We start from the raw sequence: 23,347 nt of genomic DNA, 5'->3' as shown, positions 1-23,347 counted from the left end.
CCCTTATTAAGCTTATTGCAGATTCTGAACCTATACTAAAAATGTATATACAGCAAAATGAAGAAAGAAAAAAGGATAAAAAAAATAAGAGATTAAAAACGAAATTATATTCAAATCAATTATCATATAATAACATAAACATTCTCATTGAAACCATGAAAAATATGGTTATAAAAAAAATTCAAAATGAGATTACATTTAACAGGTGCTTTTCAATCATAGTTGATGGCACATACGATGTTTCGACAGAAGCAATAGCTTTGATAGTAAGGTATGTTGAAAATAGTGAGACGCCGAAGCCTGTTGAAAGACTGATTGACATATATTGTACGGGAAATACCACAGGTCTCGATATAAAGCATAATATAATATCCAAACTTGGCTCGATGAATTTACCCCTTGAATATCTAGTTGGGCAAAGTTATGATGGCGCCTCAAACATGAGTGGAAGAATCAATGGAGTGCAAGCCTTGATTAGAGCAGAGGCGCCAAAGGCAGCTTTTATTTGGTGTTATTGTCATCGATTAAATTTAATCGTTGTTCAATTATGCCAATCAATTAAAGAACTTCGAAATGTTCTAGGAATACTAGATGAGATTTATGTCTATTTTAATGGTGTAAAAAGATATGAGGTACTCAAAAAATTTCAGTATGATCTGAAAAAATCGCAACGATTTCTACGCGTCAAGAATACCACTCGGTAATAGTTCCTTATTTATTTAAATTTTAAATGTTTTTTTTATTTAGAAGCTGGCTATCGTCATATAAAGCTATTGTAAAATTTTTTCAACTTTATGATGCCTTGAGGGCAGCTTTAACAAATTTAAAGGATTCTGAAGATCCTGCCACTTCCACTATGGCTAGTGCTATAGTCTTTAGAATAGAAAAATTTGATTTTATCTTATCACTTTGTGTTTTGGATAAAATATTGTTGATAACAAGTTTGGCTTGTACAAAATTGCAAACCATTTCGAAGGATATATGGTATGCAATAAATCAAATTCAATTGACAAAAGATTGCTTGATTAATTTGAGAAGTATAATATAAATTATTGTCTTAATTATTTTTTAATCTAATAGATAATAACACTGAATTTTTGGATGTTTTTTCAAAGGCGCAAGATTTTATGAAGGAGAGAAATCTACATTTTGATTTTGAAAGTTCTAGACTTCAAACATTACAATACAAAAAGGAGAGGTATATACTTTCATCATTAAATATAGAAATTTTTTTTAGCTTTAAAATAGGTGTGTTTTATGCTGCACTCGATTTAATTATTATGCAGTTTAACGAAAGATTTAATGATGATTCCATGAAATTTTTACATCAAACATCATTTTTTACGCCAAAGGGAATGACAGAAAAATCAATTATTAAAGAAGATATCGAGGATATCTGTGAATTTTACAATTTAAATTCAAGTCAAATTTTCGAAGAAATGTTGAAGTTTAGAAATATTTATAAGATGGCCAAAATGGGGAATGTAATTATTACTCATGACCTAGAGGTTCAAGAATCTAAAGATTTGTCAGATTCTGAGAATTGTAAATTTATTTAATTAAAATATTTTTACCAATACATTATTTAGCTTCTTCTGATGATGATGATAATTTAGGGACTTACGATTCAGATTGGAAATACTATTCATTTATTTTACACTTTTAAATTTTTCTGCTTTCCCTAATTTAAGAATTTTATATAAATATTTATTAACCATTCCCACAACCTCATGTACTGCCGAAAGAGTTATGAGTAAAATTAAATTAATTAAAACAAGACTGCGCAGTACCATGAAAGATTCTTTTCTCAATAATTTAACCATATTATCAATGGAAAAAATTTTATTTAAACAATTAAATACTGATGAAATTATAAATTCTTTCGCTTTCTCTTCCCCTAATTTATCTAAATTATTAATTTAAAAATAATATTTATAAAGTTATATTTTTTGCATTTTATTTATATTATATATTAAAAATTGATGCAATACAAATTATTTTTGATATTTATGGGTGTCATAATTATCATTTTTTCGAAGGGGGGGGATACTTTTCAAGGGGGTACTTTTCATGGGGGTATTCTGCTTCATTCGCTCAAAAAGTGTAGGAGCCACTGGACCGCATACAGAATGAGGGAGCACCAATCAACTTGACGTTCACCGGCAAAATTATTGTTGGGGCGAAATCTAAAAACTGGATTAGATTGGTTACATCCAAATGTTAAGGATGAGATGGAACGATCTAATATACGACAAAAAACAGCGCACCATGAACATATTCAAATGAGAGAATTCGTGCACAACCGGTATGGGTACATAATGAAATCAATTCAGGTTGGAGAGAAGGAATTATAAATTCCAGAACTGGTAGATATTCTTATTTGGTAGAAAGCGAATAGAATGTTACGAAAGCGTGCGGATCAACTTCGAAAACGGGAGATAGCTAAAGAAATGGAGAAGTCTGGGATAGAGGAAGAAAATATGGAGTCAGAGAGAGAGGAAGAAAATTGAAAGTCGGAAATAGTTGAGATTTTGGAAAATGTGGAAGGTAACGGAGAACTAGAAAGGCGGAAATCACAAAGATCTAGGAAACCTACAAATAGGCTGATTGAGGAGTTGTAAAATCTTATGTGTGCGGATTTGTTATAATATATATTATTAATATTATAAATGCCATATACAATATATTATTATGATGATTGACATTATTGATATGATATATTGAAATGCGTGAATAAAGTCATATGAGTCTAAATTACTATAGTAATCATACAAAATGCAAATATTTATTAGATTGTAGGAATGGATCCTTCCTTAAGGGTTTTTTTTATTAATAATGGAAGCCAAAGCAAGAGTTTTGAATTATTTATCATTTTCTCATGATATGGTTCCATTCTTCAAGATGATCTTAATTATAAGAAAATATATTTTGATACAATTACAGGGGTTAGGCCATAATTTAATTTTTTTAAGATACCCAGGTCGGGCTGTATATTTTAAATAGCCATTATTATCTATAAAAATTGAAAACAAATATAATATATTTAAAAAAATCTAGACTGGGCCATGCCAATTTTTTTTTTTAAAACAGGGCAGGCTGTGCAAATGGTACCTACAGGTCTCTAATATATTTATTACCTTAATATTTATATATAATTGGAACATGAATCTTCATTATATTAATTTCAAGTTTTTGATAAATTGAGCTTTTAAACTTGTAATTAATTTATTCATTAGTAAATATATATTTATTTAATAGGGATTTCAGTCATTTACAGATCTTATCAAGGGAATTGCAAAATTTTAGGAACACTGATTATTTTGCCAACCGGGAAGTCTTTGTATTGAAGCTCACAGATTTTGGTAAAAGTCTAGACCTCACATTTTACTCGGAAAGTAAATTATACTTATTTCGCATATATTATGAAGGAAGGGGAGTAACTATCATTACAAAAACACAGGAAAAGTAATAATTTTTATCTAACTAATTTGTGATCAAAACTTCTGGATCCTCCTCTATTTACCCAATCAATCCTAATAAAAACATCCCTTTTTATACCCGCTATTTCTTCTCTTATTTATATTCACCATTTTTCCCAAATGGTAACCCATTATTATATATTGGAACTGATATGCCGGACCATGGTTCCGGCCGTCTGAATTAATTTATTTGGGCAGGGCTAGTGAAAAAATTAAAGGGCTGGTCAAAAAGGTTATTGGTAAAATATTTGTATTTTTATATATTTATCTATACTTCAAATAAAATGTTTGTATTTTCTTCATATGGTCGCAAAGTCAGAAAAAGTTTAGCCGGGGAAAAAATAGCAGGCGGCCGTGACAAAAAATATAACCCCATTTAAATAAGAGTGACAGTACAATCTACATTATTATTAGTTTTTTAACTCATATTTTAGATCATAATCTTGAATATTAATTTAATCTCAAAACATGGTCAGATTATCAGACAGAAATAGGACATATTATATAATGTGAATTCTTATATTTTATATGTAATAATCTATAAAATATAATATTTTTAATTTAACCACTCCCCAATATTATAAGGAACTGTTTATTTTGGTCTTCAACTACATATTTATGATAGGCCTTGTATTTAAAAAACGGGCCAGGCCTGGATTTTAATAAACCAGGTCAGGCAACCTTCTTAAAAAATTAGAACTGGGCCGGCAAATTTATCATTTCTAGGCCTTTAATTGGAATTGAAACCACATTAATTCTAATACGCTCGTGTGTTATAATTATTTTTTTCTAACAATCGCTTAAATCCATCTCATCACCAATCTTATTGTCGTATTGGGATATGGAATCATGTGGGATTCGGAATCCCAACGTGGGTATTCGGAATCTTTTTTTAAAAATATTTAAAAAATATTCAGAATCCCCATGAAAAATAAATAAATAATATAATTACTTTTTCTTCTCTTTTTTTGCGGCTGGCACCATATAATTAAAAGGCCAAAATAAGGGATTTAAAAAGAGAATTAAAAAAAAGTAAATAGTATAAAATTAAGACATATAATGAATGAAAAGGGATGAGGTTAAGAATTTTTTGGTTTAAAAAATATATTTATAAAAATCCGAATTATTGCAACAATTATTCAATGCAATATGGGTTCCACGTCAAATCGACCAAAAAATAAGATTTTCGGCCGACCATCTCAAAAATGAATGAAACTTTGCATGTTAGTTATTTGTAAATGTTAATAAAATCAAAATTTTAGAGTGCTAGCTCAACCAGATCCAAAGATATACGCCTTCAAAGTCGAAAATCGCGAATTGCGTGATTTTTTTAAATCGTGTTTTTTAAAAAATACTTAAGATAGAGTTACAAGTTATATATCATTTTATAGCCCTTAAAATTTTACGTTGGATAATATAAAAAAAATTAAAAAATTTCAAGTGTTTTCTTATTTCCGGTAAAAATAAAAAATTAACATTGTTAGGAAAGGATTTTTTTTGGGTGTTAATATTCACTAAAAATGTTTATTATCTTTATATTAAACGATTTAATGAAAAATCTCGATAGCCATTTTTGTTTTTTTTAATTTTATATGAATTTTTATTATTTTTATAAATAAATAAATGTAATATAGATATCGTTATATTAAAATATTTTTATAATATATAATTTTTAATAAAAATATGAATAGTATTGTGATTATATAATTAAGAATGATATCTTGGGGCGATATGTAAACAGGCAGCCCATACAGATATTATTTTATTTGGACGCTATATTGTAAAATAAACATATTTTAAAATTTTATACACAAACAATTATAAAAAAAAATACCTCTTGTTTTAATCTTATCCCATTTTGTTCTTATTAATAGAATTTCTTGAGACGATAATTTGTAGGTACGTCCTGTCATTATAATAGGATCTACTATCGTTATTATTTGATTAATGGGTAACCATATCTTTTCCTCAATTGTGGGGTAAAAGAAGGATGGTGATGGTTCATGGGGATGTAAAAAGGATATATATATCTCTGTAATTTCATTCTTTTTTAGTACTGTGGCTAACCACCAAAAATCGTCATAAACACATTTTACGAATCCTTTAATATCGACAAAAAACAAATTATCGGCAAAAGGCAAATTATCAGCATTTGAGATACTGTTAATTTGAAAGTCCTCTGCATATGAATATATTTTTGATTTAAACTTTCTTAAACTCAAAGGAAATACAGCATGTATTTCCCGAGTTCCATGGGACGTGCTTAACTGAATCTTTCTCGAAGTTTAATCTCTTGCAAATTGTATTGTTCGTTTGTTATATACGTAAAATTTGCTGATGGCATGTTTTGTTTTGCAAATTGATATAAATAATTGGCGTTAAAATGTGGCCAGAACGGATGCGCTGAAGGATTGAACGTGCTGCTAATCTTTTTAATGTTCCGCCAAGGCTGTCACATGGACCTTTTCCATGGGATGTAGCTGAAAAATGCCATCAGCTGCTACACCAAAATCTGATTCATGATAACACAGATTTATAAAAATTTTTCTGTTTTTATATTGTGCAGCTGATCCGTCAGAGCAGTTATATATTTTGTTTGGCTTTTTGTTGAGTTGATTGGTCAAAAACTTTCTCATTTTAGTCTAATATAAATGTACTGCAATAACATCATGTTGAAGTGACTCTGATATTACCACATAATTAAGATTTTCTATATTGCCATTATTATTATGATATGCTATCATAGGATGGATAGTGGCTTTATTGTTATTCCAGTGGAATCCTTAAACAGCGTCTTGGATTATAAATGCATAATTTTCAGAGAAATCACAAATTATCATAAATTCATTTGGTTGTAAAAGATGTTTAAGTTTTGAAATATATGGTGATTGATTGGTAGCGATAAAGGAATGTCGTAGCATAGGTGGAATTTTCTCTAAAAAAAAATTAAGAATTCTTAGGAAGATTTTGTTATTGTTTCTAGATTACTTCTATCAACAGATACCCACTGTTTAAAGGATATATGATCTATGTCATTTTGGGTAAACACATCATTTAATTTTTCTTTAATTGAGAATAAGCCTGGACAATAGTTACAATCTCATAAATAACATAGGGAGGGCTGGATTGCATATTGCTTGGGCTAAAATATTTTTATAGTTATGTAATGGATATTCTGGCCTAGCTAATAGTTTTGCCAAATTAGCAACTACAAACATAAGCTTAAAATTTTGATGAATTATACAAACACACATACTGTGTGTTCCACTGTATCCAGCCAGAATACAATTTTTTGGCCATAAATCTGCAAATTTAGAAAATCCAACTTTAATTATCGGGTGCATCTCTTTAAATCGTTCATATAATTCTTTTAATTGTTTAAAATTAATCTTTTTTGAGAATGCTCCCTTTTCCCTTCGATTATTATGGATTTATAGTCCTTTTTCCTGGGCATCGCGCGGCTAACTTTATCAGAGGAGTAAAATTTTTCTATAATAATCACAGTTTCCTGACCAATTGTTCGCCAAGGTTTTATATTGGAAGATGACATAAATCCTTTTGATTCAATTAATTTTTTAGATTTTCTCACCAAGTAATTCGTGGCTTTGAATTCCATCTGAATTTTTTGATAGGTCCAAGTTGGGGGCATATAGTTAGAAGCTGATATTTTTTTTCCTTAGAAATGGACATCATTCTTAGTTATTCTCAATTGATTTTTTAATTTTAATCACAATACTATTGATATTTTTATTAAAAATTATATATTATAAAAATATTTTAATATAACGCCATCTATATTACATTTATTTATTTATAAAAATAATAAAAATTCATATAAAATTAAAAAACAAAAATGGCTATCGAGATTTTTCATTAAATCGTTTAATATAAAGGTAATAAACATTTTTAGTGAATATTAACACCCAAAAAAAATCCCTTCCTAACAATGTTAATTTGTTATTTTTACCGGAAATAAGAAAACACTTGAAATTTTTAAATTTTTTTTATATTTTCCAACGTAAAATTTTAAGAGCTATAAAATGATATATAATTTGTAACTCTATCTTAAGTATTATTTAAAAAAACACGATTTAAAGAAATCACGCACTTCGCGATTTTCGACTTTGAAGGCGTATATCTTTGGATCTGGTTGAGCTAGCACTCTAAAATATTGATTTTCTTAACATTTACAACATATATAACTAACATGCAAAGTCATTCATTTTTGAGATGGTCGGCCGAATCATTGGTCGATTTGTCATGGAATTACCCATATGTCATTTCATTGAACATTTAAGCAGGGACCCGAACCGTTATTTATAACGGTTCAGTATATAAAAAATTATAATGGTGAGTTAGCCGTTTTTAAAAATCAATTATGAATAAGTAAAAATACTATTTATCTTTAGGTTGAGCCAAATAAGGTCAGACTCATTTAGAGATTGTTATAATTAAATTATTTATAACAACGAACAAATTTTAAGTTGAGATTATCAAAATGTTTTTTTTAAAAAAGGCTAAGGACCAATATATATTTTTATTTAGTAATTTTATATATTTTTACATATTTTTATATAGTTTTAATATTTTAGTGTTTTATCATTTTTTTAAAAATTATACCAATATCAATATTATCAAAATAAAATTTAAAAAAATATAACAAATAACAATGGCAATATTTTGAAGTTTTGGAAGCAGGAAAATTTATTTCCTTTTTTGAGAAAATTAGAGAGTAAAATTTTGGTCAGCTCTGGCAAATTCGGCTTCTAGTGAAAGGTTATTTTTTGTAGCCAATCGCCTATTCGAAAATTTTTTAGTGGTAGGCGTGAACGGGCGTGAATATTTTCATTGCCATATTTATTTTTTTTACATCTAATTTATATTAAAACCATTTTTTCGAGTATTTAATGATAGCATAAAAGTAATACATATTAAATATCTCTAAAAAATAAAATTTTCTGGTGCCAGCCAGGCGGCAAAAAATATAATTTAATTGTTTTTTAAAAAAAAGATTTCGAATCCCCTTAAATATTTCTTTTAAAAAAATTTACTTTTGTTATAAATATCTGAACCGTAACCGAACCGATATAATTATTTTTTGAAGGAGTAAAAAGAACCTTTATAAAAAACGGTTACAGTTTTTATATTCTAGAAATGGAAATAATTTGAATATCCAGAATTATATAAACGTGCTCTTATAGTACTGGCGGTTCCCGCAACACAAGTTTCTGTAGAAAGGGCTTTTTCGGGGCTATTTGTGTTATCGTCACAACGAACAAAAAGGAATCCATTTATACTTGAAAATATATTACTTATAAGTTCAAATAATATATTTAAAAATGAGTTATTTTGAATCTTATATATTTTTTATATATATATTTCATAGATACTTATAATAAAAATAAATTAGAAGATGGTGTTGCTTCAATAAAAAAAAATTTCTAACCGTAATGAACCTTTATAAACCTTTATAATTAGCTGAGCCGAACCGAACCTTTATATAAATTTCTTCTCAAGAACCGTAACCAAAACGTAACCATTATAATTTTTTATATACTGAACCGTAACCAAACTGAACCGTTATAAATAACGGTTCGGGTCCCTGCTTAAATGTTCAACAAAATGCCATATTGCATTGAATAATTGTTGCAATAATTCGGATTTTTTATAAAGATATTTTTTAATATTTTTTAAAACAAAAAAGTCTTAACCTCATCCCTTTTCATTCATTATATGCCTTAATTTTATACTATTTACTTTTTTTTTGAATTCTCTTTTTAAATCCCTTATTTTGGCATTTTAATTAAATGATGCCAGCTGCAAAAAAGAGAAGAAAAAGTAATATATTTTTAAAACAAAAATGTCTTAACCTCATCCCTTTTCATTTATTATATGCCTTAGTTTTATACTATTTACTTTTTTTTAAATCCCTTATTTTGGCCTTTTAATTATATGGTGTCAGCTGCATAAAAAGATAAGAAAAAGTAATTATATTATTTTATTTTTTTTTCATGGGGATTCGGAAAATAAATCGTGGGGATTCAAGATCTTGAATCCCTAAGTTGGGATTCCGAATCCCACATGATTCCATATCCCAATACGACATATATAAAAATATTTAAATTTTTTCTAAATTTTTATTTTGTATTCTTCATTTCATACCTTCTCCTTAGGCGCTTTCCATAAGTTCAAGTCATGGCCACTCATTTTAATACCCCGTAATTATCAATCCTGTATACCACTTTATTACTTAAAATCGATAACTTTACCATCCTCACCCTTTTAATTTAAAAAAAAATTTGCATACTAAAAGAGAACATCAGTAATTAATATTGAATTAATTTAGCCTCCTTACCGCTAACATTAGATCTTGATTAGTTCAAAAATGCAGAAATTGAAGTTTTTTCGCAAAATACGATTTTTTAGAATTGTGATGAGCATAAAATTAATCAGGATGCAAAAATTAAAATCTAGATATCAATCGTTTTCGAAATTATATATACACTAGTAGATAGCCCGTCAAAAATGACGGGGAATGAGAATTTTCTTCTTACTTTTATGCTAGATGTTACCTGTTATTTGAAAATAATATCCAATTTTTATTCTTTTTACCCCCTCCCCACTTCAGGCCAGGTGCAATCCATTAAAACTAAGTGTAATACTATGGTTGAGTAAGAATAAATTTAAAGCTTTTACTTGATAATACCAATATTATTTGTTCAATATTACTGATCACTTATACCCAATATTTAATATTAAAAAAAATTCCCAGGCAAAGTACAAAGCCATAATAATTTTGAAAAATTCTTCCAAGCCCAATGAAAGATCATAATAATTTTGGTAGTTGAGAACTGAAATAAAATATTTAAATAATCATAATGAATTTAAAAATACACTCAAAATCAGATTTTCATGGGCCTTTGTTTTTTGATCAGGTCAAGCCCAGGCCTGCAAAAAAATTGTTTTAGGCCAATGTCTGACTCATAGTTAATAATAAAAAATTCTCAAGCATTCTAGCTCATAATATTTTTGAAAAATTTTCCCCAAGCCCAGCCCAACCCATAATAATTTTAAAAAAATTTCTAAATCTCTAAAAACCATAACTATTTTTTATTCTATTTTAACCCAGCTCACCCGACCAAGGCCAACCCATTTAGACTAAGAGTGAATACTATTTTTTTGAATAAAAATATATTTAAATTAGCTTTTACCTGAGGGCCATATAAATATTCTGTGTTAAATATTACACCTATGCGTAATATTAAAAAAATTCTCAAACCAGATCCTCACACTTGGGAAAATTTTCTCAAACTCACCAAAGACAATAATAATTTTGATAGTTGAGAACTGAAATAAAATGTATATAAAAGTCACAATGCATTTAAAAATACAATCAGAATATGAAAGTTGCATGGGCCTTGGTTTTTGATCAGACCTTGCCATGCCTTTAAAAGAAATTTCAGGCTAATTTCTAGCCCTTATTTAAAATTAAAAAATTTACAGGAATCTAAAACTAATAATTATGAAAAATGTTTCTCAAGCTATGTTCAAGTCCTTAATAATGGTGAAAAATATTTCCCAAGTCCAGGAAAACCCAAAATAATTTATTTTTTCCTTGGATCCAGAAAAATAGGTCTGATGTAAAAGGGTTTATAAGAATTAAATCTGTCTAATATATACATATTTTTTTGGCATTTTAAATAGAAAATTTTTCAAAATTATCAAATAAAGGGTAAATATCTGATTTATTTATCATTCTACTGGTTAGCTCTTGGTAATAAGTACCATGCTGAAAATATGTTCATCTTAATTTAAATTTTAAACAAACCACCACCCTTCCAAATTTTATTACTTAGTTACAAAATATAAAATTAAATTTAAGATATTTATTAAATTACAATATAAAAAATAAAAAGTATTTCTTAGTTAACAAATAATAGGAGGTTAACTTCAATCATAGTAAAATTATATATAAGTAAAACAAAAAGGTTATACATTTAATCAAAAATGTTATAATAAGTTATAAATAACATACATTCTACAATTATGAAGTTATGAGAAAATATACAAAATTTTCCTATCTTGTTATTTAAAAATTTATATTTATTTGGGGTTATTCTAAATTTTTCCATTATTTTTATAAAATATGTTAATGATGTATTAGTAATTTTATTTATGTGTTATTCAATTGTAATTTATAATCTAAAAATTTATTCCTGCTAGATGAGAGTTTTGTGTTACCAAGGTGTGTTTTGTGCCTTCCATTATTAAAAGCCCTTAAGGAAGGATCCATTTCATAATCTATTAAATATTTGAATTTTATAAAACTATAAATCTTTCAATTAGGTAATTTTTATGCATAAGTAAATATTTGCATCTCTCTTATCCTTCTGAAACCCCAATATAATGGTATAAAATTCTAAATTATACATAAATTTAAGAATTAAAATAGTATTTAAATAAATCTCTTATTCCTATTGAATTGGTACTTGATGCATTTAAAGTTCTACTGATCCCTAAATATTCAGGAATATGTATAATATTAGGCATGTATTTGGTGCATTCAATGCACATTGTTGTTCTTTTGGACTGATATTTTTATGCATAGATTTATGAGGAATAAAAAATGTTTGATTTTCTAACTCTAAAATAATTAAAAATTATTTATTAATATTAAAAATTTACTTTGATATAAACTACCTGAAAGTGCCATCTGGATACCATTGCTATGTGAAGTGCATGAAATGGTAAGTGTATGAATGTTTAGTTTGTAAGGTGATTACTATTGGACCGATTACGCTATAATCATTTTTATTGGACAAATATATTTTAAAAGAACACTATTGGCTAAATTTGATTGACCTTTTTTGAGGATTATTATAACAGATTAAAAAATTGTAATATTAGGTAAATTACAATTATGGAAAATTACCATTTTCTGCTTTTATGAAATTTAATTTTTTGGATGCCATGAATATTTTGTTTGGCCCGTTAAAAATTTTACAAGGTGCATCGCTCGGTATTGTTTTTTAAATTTGCCCTGCCCGGTCCTTATACCTTTTACAAAATGTCAGGCCCAGCTCGGCCCTTTAAAATTTGCGAAAAGTCCGCCCCGGAACGTTAAATTTTTTGTACGAAATTTCCGGCCATCAAATATTTAATATCTAATTTTTTCTTATTGTCAATTAAGATCTTATATCTTTTCTCTAGTATATCTATATCTATAACAATGTTTTATATCAACTCTGTTTGATATCTGTATTTGTAATTGGATCATATCAAAAAAAAATTTGAATTTTTTGTGAATTTACTTTAATATTTTAATTAGACAGCTCTTAAAATATAAAGAAATAAATAAGTATATTGTAATTTATTTTCAAATAGCTTTAATATAAATTTTAGCTTGAAATTCGAAAAAATATATCAAAATTTTAATTTCCAAACTGGCAGAGAAAAATTTAACGAAAAATCAGAGATTTACTATAAATGAATTGCCCGGCCCGAAATTTTTTTATGGAATTAAAAGGAAACCCCGAAGAAAACGGGCCAAAGGCCAGCAATAAAAATTATTTAGTTGAGTTCTCTGAGATGGTAAAGCTAGTGACACTACTGTGCTAATGGTGTCCCATCCATTATATTTCAACATCTACCCCTCAATAGGGCGAATAAATCAGTAATCATTATCAATAACATATTTTATTCCTTATTGGTCTATAGTCGATGCACCAATAAAGACCCAGTCCATATTATATCATTCTCCCAAATTATTTTTTCAACACAAAGATTTTTTACTATATCATCATTGAATTCTCATAATAATAAATTCTAATATATCCAAAATCAACATATTTTTTAATTTCTGATACATCATCAAATCTACTATAATTTCCCATATTCAACAAATAATCGCCAAAAAAAATTCATAAATTCAATTAGCCGAATTAATACATTTCTTGTTCATCATAGTCTTTCTTAATTTTTCATAGTTTCAATCAATTATCAATCTCATCTTCATCATGTTAATCCCAAAATTATTTGTGGTCTTTAAAACGAGTCATTTCCTTCAATATGGGTTCGTGTTAATACCAATTTTTTTATTCAAGATGTCCTTGCTGATTTTAGTAATGTAGTCGTGGCCTGTCGAGAACTTGTCGGTTCACGCTAGTTGAGTCACTCCCTAGCACATGTCTATACCATCTCTGTCTGCTCTCCTTTAATTTTTCGATAAAGCTACGCCCACTTCTTTCTCAGGCTATCTTTGGTCATACGCGGTTTGATTATCCTTGGCCCTGGATCATTCACATTTTTATAAGCTTGCAGTGCCGATCACACCCATAAAGCAAGACACAATGGCATCTTATAACCACGCTGGCATATTCCTGTAGAAACGCATCCTTGAAATACTTCTCTTATCACCCAACCCTTCTGTTCTAGCATTAACCTAATCATTACAACCTCCGTTTTGATGTATTGTACACATATAATAGCTAAACTTTTCAACTTTAAGTTGCAGAGTTCTTAGCAACGACCTACAAAGTATATTGCCATATACAGTGTCTTAGAAGAGCTAACCAGGAGGCCATATTTCTCCAACCTAACTGCCCAAACACCGACCAGCTGTACTCATCACTTCGGTTTTCTCGCATATGACGATGGTATCTGCACATGGTGCTGGCCTCTATTATTTCGGTTATAGTATCGAGGATGAGTACAAAGAGAAAGGGGCTTAACGCAGGTCCTTTGAGGTAACCATCGTATAAACATCTAATGAGTTGCACATAACCCTCCAGGATTCCTCTTTTGCGCATACATCACCATATCTTATTTCTGGGTAAACCAGGTCAATGAACACCATATCCTTCCTAATCTCCCAATATTTTTCCACCAGTATTTGTTAGACAAAAATTGGATCTATGGTCGAACATACCTGAACTTCACTCCATAGTCGCCTGACAATAGTTTTTCCCAAAATATTTAAATCATGGCTTTTCAACTTTACACTCCCCCCCCCCATAATTTGAGCATTCTTTGGAATCATACTTACCTATTTAGGTGAGTATGATGACACTGTCTCCAATCAGCTGGAATCTTGCCTTCCCATGATTTTGTTAAAAAAAGCATCAAGACTTCTACCCCTTCTATCCCTGCCCCCAACCATGCTTCAATAAGTAGTCCATATGCTCCATCAGGAGAGAACTGGAAGACTAAAGGCACCATGGGAGATTTTTAAAAGAGACTCCATAGTAGGGGAACTTCGCCTCCAAAACCTCCCTTTGCGAGGCTACGGCCTGCTTTTACCCGTCCTTCGGTTGGGAATTATATGATTTTATTTGATATTTACTTCACTTTGTTATAATTTAAAGTAATTCTTATCTTTTTAATATTTATGTACGATCCATTTAAAAGAATTACTCGTCCTTTGAGTTGAATGCATTATTCTTCGTTAATTTATGAACTTTTATGATTATTATATATATTATTTCATTCAGTTAAGGCCTACCACAAGTCATTTTTATTAGGATTAATTATGTATCATAATTCTTATTATTTCTTGTAATATATTTACTAAATCTTAATTGTTTTAATGTATATATTTTTTTTTATTTATATGGAAGGCTGAGAAAAAAAATAAGTTAACAAAAAATAAGATATTTATAAGTATTAATAAAAACTCAGGTATATTTTTATAATAAACGAAATATAATAATATAAAAATGTAAAATATTTTGTAAACTATTGATAATGCAATTGTCTACTGATAATGAGCTTGATCCAATAATAATATATCATTGCACAGGTTAACATTTAAAAGAATTTGCTGAAATTGTGCTTAAGGTTAAATTTCTACCAAGAATGGTGAACATTTGCTCAGATACTCAAGAATCTAACCTAATTTTATATCTTCTAATAATTTCCTTTCTACCGACAACATTAAAACGGCTTCTAAATATTTCTATTTTTAAATATTTTTAATTTGCTAAAGGTTCCTTCACAATTTACTTGTGAAAAAGATAAAGTGAGTAGATATTCATACACTATATATAAATTGGTAAATGTAGATGTATGCATATTATATGCATAATGTTTTATATACACATACCAAACATTGCTTGCATTTGGTTAATTCCATTGCAACTTTCTTTCATAGAATCAAGAAATCTTTCAATTTCTGACGTGTAATCACTATGATAAATCAAATTTTCCTACTCTTCTTCAAGCCAATGAGTAAATTGCTATATATTCTAGAGAATGAATTAGTTCTTCCTCGCAGTTTATCCCTATCTACCTTTGCTAACGAAGAGACTCTTTTCAAAGCCTCTTTAGTTATACCTTCCCTATTCAAAACTTCGAGGATGGAAATGCTGAACATCAGTTATTAAATGTTGATTTTTCGAAAATCTTTCTGTAAAACTAGTTACTATCTGATCAATGATATCGCGAAGTACTTCAATTCTGTAAATTTGAAGAGTCTTTTGGACGTTCATCTGAGCATTCCTCAAAACACATCTTGGCTTTTTTAGGCCCTGCCCTGATTTTTTCAAAATATATTTATTTTTGATTTTTATAGCTAATAATGACGATTTCAAATATTTGGTTTTACAATATACGGCCTGGACCGGATTTTTAAAAAAAACTTTTTTTAGGCCCGGCCCTGCATTTTTTTCATTAAACATCCAAAAAAACTGCTTTCTCGCGGGCCCACCATCTTGTTTTCTAATTTTTTAGAAGCCTTTTTAATTTTTTTGAACCAATAAGCGGGTTATTCACACTTGCATTCGTACAAACTTCCATTCTTTTATAATTCATTAAAAAATGTCGCAATCCTATTTAGTAATCCAAATAAATTTTTAACTTCGAGATTACCACATGTATCACAAACACATAATTTGAATTTGGCTATAGCACCAAATATATATACTGTCTGGCACTTGCTTAATTTCTTGCAAGCCAACAAATTCACTTCTCATGTTAGCCACACCATAAAAAGATTTTCCAATTATATTATTCAATTATAGCCCTTTTAGAGAAACAAAAACTTAATAAATCAAAAAATCCTTTTCCTGAAGAATTACTCACTTTAACTACTGCAAAAAGTTTTTCTGTAATTTCTCCATTATAAATTTATCGCAAACAAATTGTAGCTTTATCCTGACTACTGTGCATCTGTATGCTGAATCTTTTATTTCCTAATTGTTCTTTAATTCGCTTTCTAAGCGTATAGAGAATTGCATTACTAATTTTGACAATGGTCATCTTCGATAATAAGGTAATTAAGGAACCTCTTCCCTCGAATGTAACTTGCCTGAGAGTTTAAGTTTTCCCTTCCTATGTTTGCTTCTTTGAATAGCCTTATTAATTATGATCATTCAGGATTGGATCATAATTAGATAGGTGACTTATCAGTTCTAGGAAATTTCCACGATTTAAATTTATATCTTCAAAATTTGATAAGGTTTCATTACAATCAGAACCTCTATATGGCATATTTTGACGCCCTAATAGCTTAACTATTTCAAATATATATTTTATTATGAGTATTATTTGAAATCTGCTTTGTTTTCTCAGCTATTAGTTTATTATAAACTGAATCTTATATGCTGTTGTCACTGGATGCCTACGCTCATTTATAATTCTGGTATAATAAATAAGAATCCAAAATGATCTTTAAATAGCTTAAACTGCTGGAAACGTTCCTCCAACGATTTTCTCGCTTGTAATGCATTGAAAAATTTAATCTCATATTCTTTTTGATGATCATGCATAGGTGTCATCTCCTTGGTAAGAAAATTGTTTTTAAATTTTCCGTCTACGAATTAATGTTATTATAGTTCGTCCAGCTAGTGCTTTAGAATAATTTTTTTTTCAATGAACAAGTTTCTCCTGATAGAGATCAAATTTTTAAAGAACGCTTTTCAAGCAGACATCTTCTATCAAATTAACCACTGATGAAGTGTCTGAAGCTATAAATTCATTTAAATATAATCCGCCGTAGATTGGATGGTGTCAGGCCGATCTTTCTACGCGAGTTATTTAGATGGAGACCATTCTTGCTCTCTTATTCTATTACAGATATTGACGTATCTTTGTAACCTTATAGTTAATGGAAAGCGACTTCATCCTTTAGTTCTTCTATATTTTGGAGCCAGATTGATTGCTTTACCGAAAACAAATCAAGATATTGATCCTTTTACCATAGAAGGGTTTTAAGAAGGATTCTAAATTACATCCAAACATATCAAAAACTTCTTATTAGAATTGCAAACCAATTAGGGTTTGTCATAAAAGAGGGATATGAAACAGCCAGCCACGCAGCAAAAATTAGATCTATCTTCAGATTATGCATTTATCTAGCTCGACATAAAAAACCCATCCAATACATTAACTCGTAATTTCATTTGCAAACATTTTAGAAATATATCCAGTCCAGCGATTATTCCTAAACCATATTACTTATCAGCATAAAAATTAAAGCAAATGGATCCATTATATTTACTTTTATTCTACTTTTAAAATATGAAAAATAATTGCAATCTTGACCTTAACGTATGGTATATGATATCACATTTTCAGATCATTTGAAATAAGTAAAGCTTGAGATATTATTTTATGTTTACGATTCAATTTATCCTTAAATTATAAAAAATGTCAAATGTATTCAACTGCAAAATTTCTTTCCTTGCTATTAATTTTTTATCCATATGATTAAAGATAAAATTTTCGTTCTCAGATCACCAAAATTCAGCTATTTTATGACCTAAAATTGCTCTGATTTTAAAATTTGGTTAACAGAGTTTCCCATTCAAAAAAAAGGTCCGACTATAAAAGGAAAGGTCCTATCAAAGAAGAAAAATTATCAAATAAGTAAAAGCATCAAAATTAAAGAAAAGATACTGTCAAAAAAAAGTAAAGGATGGATATAAAAAGAGAAATAGTAAATCAAAAGAAAAGTTCCACACAAAAGGACGGTTCAATTAACAATAAAATGTCTTAATTAGAGAAATCATATATATATAGATATGACATATCAGCTTTATATTAATTTATATTCCCAGGTATGTTTTTTTTATTTAAATAAAACACAGTAATTTATTTTTAATTGGTAAATGGACTTTTATACCATCTTTCAAGGTTCATCCACGATATGCAAGGTCAGATTTCTTGCCAAGATTTGATGGTATTTATGCTATAATTGTATTTTGTGACTTTTAGAATTATTGTTGACATCATATTATTGCCTTCGAATATTATTAATTGTCTTTTCACATCTTTTCTCAATTATTTCTTCTTTACTTTGGTTAGATGCTCATTTTATAAAACGTAACAACCAAAGCGATTTCCGGTGCGTGGAGATGGAATTGGGAAAACCCTGGCGATTTCATCTGGATTATCACGGAGCCATGGGAACATTGCATTCTGCACTCTTCAACGAGTATATGAAGTTGGTTAAATGTAACAAAGGGAAAAATAGGTTAATTATTGCGTGCTTAATTAATAATTACATACCTTTTTAATTTTATAACTTTAATTGGTACATATATAAGAAAAATGAAACATTTTCATCCTGTAATTTTATTTTTCACTTAACATAAACCTTTAAAATAATATTTTATAAAAGCTCATATCAAACCTTCAAAATCTCCAAAACCTTCAACAAAAAATCCCAGCAGCATTGGGGTCATTTTTTTACGACGTTTTTGAATCTCTCGCACGACAAAACAAATTTTTTACCCGACGCTTATTATCGTAAACTAAACTACGACTGGCTGGCCAAATTTGGTGCCATTCTTTACAACAATGGAAATGAGTCAATTTTTCAAAAAGCCCTCCAAACTGTCCCCAAATCTTACTATAAGTTTTCCGCGAGTTAACGCTTAAATGGTTCTCTTTCCCAGATGAAATTCAAACTTTTGTAATATTCGGATAAAAAATCATTATAACGCAAACATCACGAATCATTAATAGAATATATTTCTAATATTCCATTTAAGAGGATTTTTTGATAATGAGATTCAGTGAAATTAATTAATCTCTCATTGAAGAATCACATTAGCAGAATCAATCGTTCTATCTCCTGGATTAAATTAATTATCAAATCATATCCTATAAAAATAATTAGGAAAATTATGTTTCATAGTGTTTTCCACAATACCAATATGCTAATCACAATATTTTCTAAAATTTATATTTATAATAATATTATCATCTGCTGTATTAATAAAGATGATGAGAAAGCGGTAAAAATTATCTATAGTACATGTTATTTTAGAGCCGATAATTTTATTAGCTATTTACAGTGTTAAAGGATCGAGGATCCTGGATTCTCCATGTTTTTGCAATTACCCGAATCGATTATTTTCTCTTAAAATAAGAAATGGGATCGAGATCATTTTGTTACTAAAGTTCCTTTTAAAAATTTATATTTTTTACAGATTATTTCTGAAAATATATTCTAGTATTAACCTACTCTCATATAACTTATCATGATTTAAAGGGTTTCCCATTCAAGAAGGAAAAGTTGCAATATAAAAAGAAATAATTCGATTAAAAAAGAAAAAGTGTCAATCAAAAAAGAAAAAGTTCCATTAGGAAAAAGTCCGAATAAAAAAAGAATATGTAAAACAAAAGGAAAAGGTCCAATCAAAATAGGAAAAGTCACAAAGGCTATGGTCTCATTTTAATATTGACTCAAAAAAGAAATTGTCAAACAAAAAAGGAAATATCCAAATTAAAAAGGAAAAGTGCCAGTCAAAAATGAAAAAATGACAATCAAAAAATAAAAAATTTTATGTTAAATTTTCTTAAATTTTTAGTTTTTTTATATTTTTTATTTTATTTCTAATTTTTTGCAATTAAATAATTTTTAATCTTTATCATTCTTATCTTTTCTCATTTTTTTTCCTTCTCTTTTTTTATCATTCATTTTTGTCTTTCAAAAATATTTTTTTTATTTTCCATGTTATTTCTTATATTATTTTTAACATTTCTTTTCCCTTTTTTTCTTCTCATATTTTTTTTTAAAAATTTCACTTAATTTTTATTTCTCTAGCAATCAAAATTTTTTTTATTAATATTTTTTGCATATCAAATCATTTCCTTACTAGCTAATAATTTTGAGGGGTAATTAGTTTGTGTATATGGTATTAAATATACTTTTTTAATATATCTTATAAAAATATTAAAATTTAGAAGAAAATGAGGTAAATTTATGAATCACACCTCATAAGATATTCATAATTTAAAGTATAATAACCCGTCTTTCTTGATGGGCAAAATGAAAAATATATAACTAAGAGTACCAGAGCTCCCGTTAGTCAGCATTGCTGACCCTGTCAAAAATGACGGGGAATGAGAATTTTTTCCTTACTCTTATGATAGTTGTTACCTGTTATTTTAATATCCAATTTTTATTCTTTATAACCCCCCCCCCCCCTTCAAGCCAGGTCCAATCCATTAAAACTAAGTGTAAGTGCCATGTTTTAGGTCAAAATATTTTTAAAGCTTTTACTTGATACCCATATCAATATTATTTTTTTAAATATAACTGATCACCTATGCCTAATATTCATTGGCGCACGCAGCGGGGGGGGGGCAGGGGCAAATATCCCCGCCCCCCCCCCCCCAAAGCCAAAAAATGCAGATGCCGGATATATTTTTCAAAAATATTATTGTTTATATTAATTTTTAATATTTATTCGTTTCTCATATTAAATATATATTTAATTACAATTATTATCACATTTATCTACTAAGTTATTTTATCAATTAATTTCGATTTCAAGTTTTCCGGCGTAATATTTATCTACCATTTTCAAATTTCTAGTCAAATAATAATTATTTCTGAAACTTCTTGTCCAACAGGGAAAAAAAAATTGCAACCTTGTCCAACGAGATAGAGTCTCTGCCATCAAGCAGTAACAGCTTTAAGAATTAGAAGAGCCAATTATTTGCTATTACTGAAATATCACAATGGCCTGAAAGAAATATTTCCTCAGAAGCAAGAAAATTATTGGATTCAATATTTATTCCAAATTTTATTTCTCATTAGAATGTATTATTTAATTATACAACTATTTTAAGTATTATTTTTCAAAAACATGACATTGACTTGATTAAGAAGATGAGAATAGCGGAGAGCATTTTATCAGAACTCAAGGAAATTAGGGCTAATTTGATGAAGAATTTTATATTTTATTGTTGAGTCAAAATCAGAGCTATACTTGTTTAATATTTGTCTCCCTCGACTTGTAGCAAGACAGGCTCATCGTTAAAACATTAATATAGGATCAGTAGAAGAGTATATCTTAAATACAGATACATTTATAACCCAAATAAATGATTTTTAATTCATCATGCAGCACTTACTAATCTGCAAATATTACTTCCACAAAAGCCTTCCCAAACTTTTTCAGATAGTGATAGAAAAAAAAATATTTGTTAGATTTTTATTATGAAGATGTTAAAGTATCTTATGATGCCTTACTAGCTGAAAAACTATGTTTATAAGATTAACTATGGTTGATATAGTCCCAAAAAATGCTATGGATGTTCTGCATTATTTCAAATACATTTTAGATTAAATTCCCAATGTATTAAAAGGGTTTATTAACTCTTCCCATTAGTAAACTAATGAGAGAACTTTCTCTTTTGAAGAATAACAGAGGCCTGCAGAAGTACCATTTGCAGGGCACGGCCCGGATTTTTTTTAAAGATTTTTTACGGCCCGGCCTGGGTTTTTTTAAAAAAATATTCCGGCCCGGTTCGGATTTTTGTATTTTAATAGCTTATAATAACGATTTCAAATATAGGCTGTTTTAAAAAATACAGCCCGGATTGGATGTTTTTTTAAAAATAATTCAGGCCCGGCTTGAGTGTTTTTTTAAAAAAATTTCGGGCCCGTCCCTGGTATATTTAAAAAATTAAAATACTGTCCTGCCCGGGAGCCGGGCCTGCAGGTCTCTGAAAAACATACCAAGAAGTACAACATCTGAAAGTAGATTGAAAGGTTTGGATTTTTTGAATATTCATAAGCATTTGACAACAAGCAAGGATGAGATAATTGAAAATTAGCTTAATCACAACAAAGATTGGATTTTACATTGAAATATATAACATACAAAATGCAATTATTCCTAAGAAACATTTTGTGTAAAGGCTCAAAAAATTCAAATTTCTATTTTTGGTCATTTAAGTGATTCTTTGCGTATAATTTTTTTATAATTCACATTAATTTAAAATTGTGTCTTAGAAATAGTTATTAGTCCTAATAAATTTATGCTTGATATTTTTAAAAAACAAAAATATTTCTTGAAAAATTTTATTACCTCCCACCTCCAGACCAAATTCCTGCGTACGCGCCTGCTAATATTTAATATTGAAAAAATTACCAAGCAAGGTCCAAGGTCATAATAATTTTGAAAAAATTACTACAACCAAAGATCATAATAATTTTGGTAGTTGAGAACTTGAATAAAATATGGGCCTTGCTTTTTTGATCAGACCGAGCCCAGGCCTGCAAAAAAAATTTGTTAATGTCTGATCCATAGTTAATAATAAAATAATTCCCAAGCTTCCAAACTGATAATAATTTGAAAAATTTTCCCCAAGCCCAGTCCAATATAATTTATAAAAATATTTTCCAAGCCCAGCCCTACCCATTATAATTTAAAAAAAAATTCTCAAACCTGGCAAACCGATAATAATTTTGAAATTTTATTCCCAAGCCTGGAGCTTTCAATTAAAAAAAATATATAATTAAATTACTTTATCAAAATATTCATATATAAGAAGAATTGTATTACAAAATTTAAGATAGAAGGCTGAGTTGAAAGAACGTGTGCCTATGTAACGAGTCTGGGGATCGAATCTCG

The 23,347-nt window shown here is 28.5% G+C and overlaps 1 protein-coding gene across 3 annotated transcripts in view; it reads left to right on the top strand.

The window, feature by feature from the left end:
- Positions 1-23,347, top strand: part of LOC135926095 (uncharacterized) — a 60,912-nt gene that overhangs the window by 31,397 nt on the left and 6,168 nt on the right. The window contains exons 9-11 of one of the 3 annotated variants that reach the window (XM_065461779.1): positions 3,259-3,395; positions 18,780-18,948; positions 19,096-19,389. In XM_065461779.1, the coding sequence (XP_065317851.1) occupies positions 3,259-3,395; positions 18,780-18,948; positions 19,096-19,348 (559 nt within the window). In that variant the 3' untranslated portion in view covers positions 19,349-19,389. Of the gene's footprint in view, positions 1-3,258; positions 3,396-18,779; positions 18,949-19,095; positions 19,694-23,347 lie in introns of those variants that run through there. The other 2 variants (XM_065461778.1, XM_065461780.1) reach the window with 2 other exon arrangements.

This window comes from Gordionus sp. m RMFG-2023, chromosome 3, assembly GCF_954871325.1.
Source record: "Gordionus sp. m RMFG-2023 chromosome 3, tfGorSpeb1-WG-v2, whole genome shotgun sequence".
Classification (NCBI taxonomy): Eukaryota; Metazoa; Nematomorpha; class Gordioida; order Chordodea; family Parachordodidae; genus Gordionus; species Gordionus sp. m RMFG-2023.
Note: the sequence above shows the minus strand (reverse complement) of the source record. Positions and strands in the feature narration are given on the sequence as shown.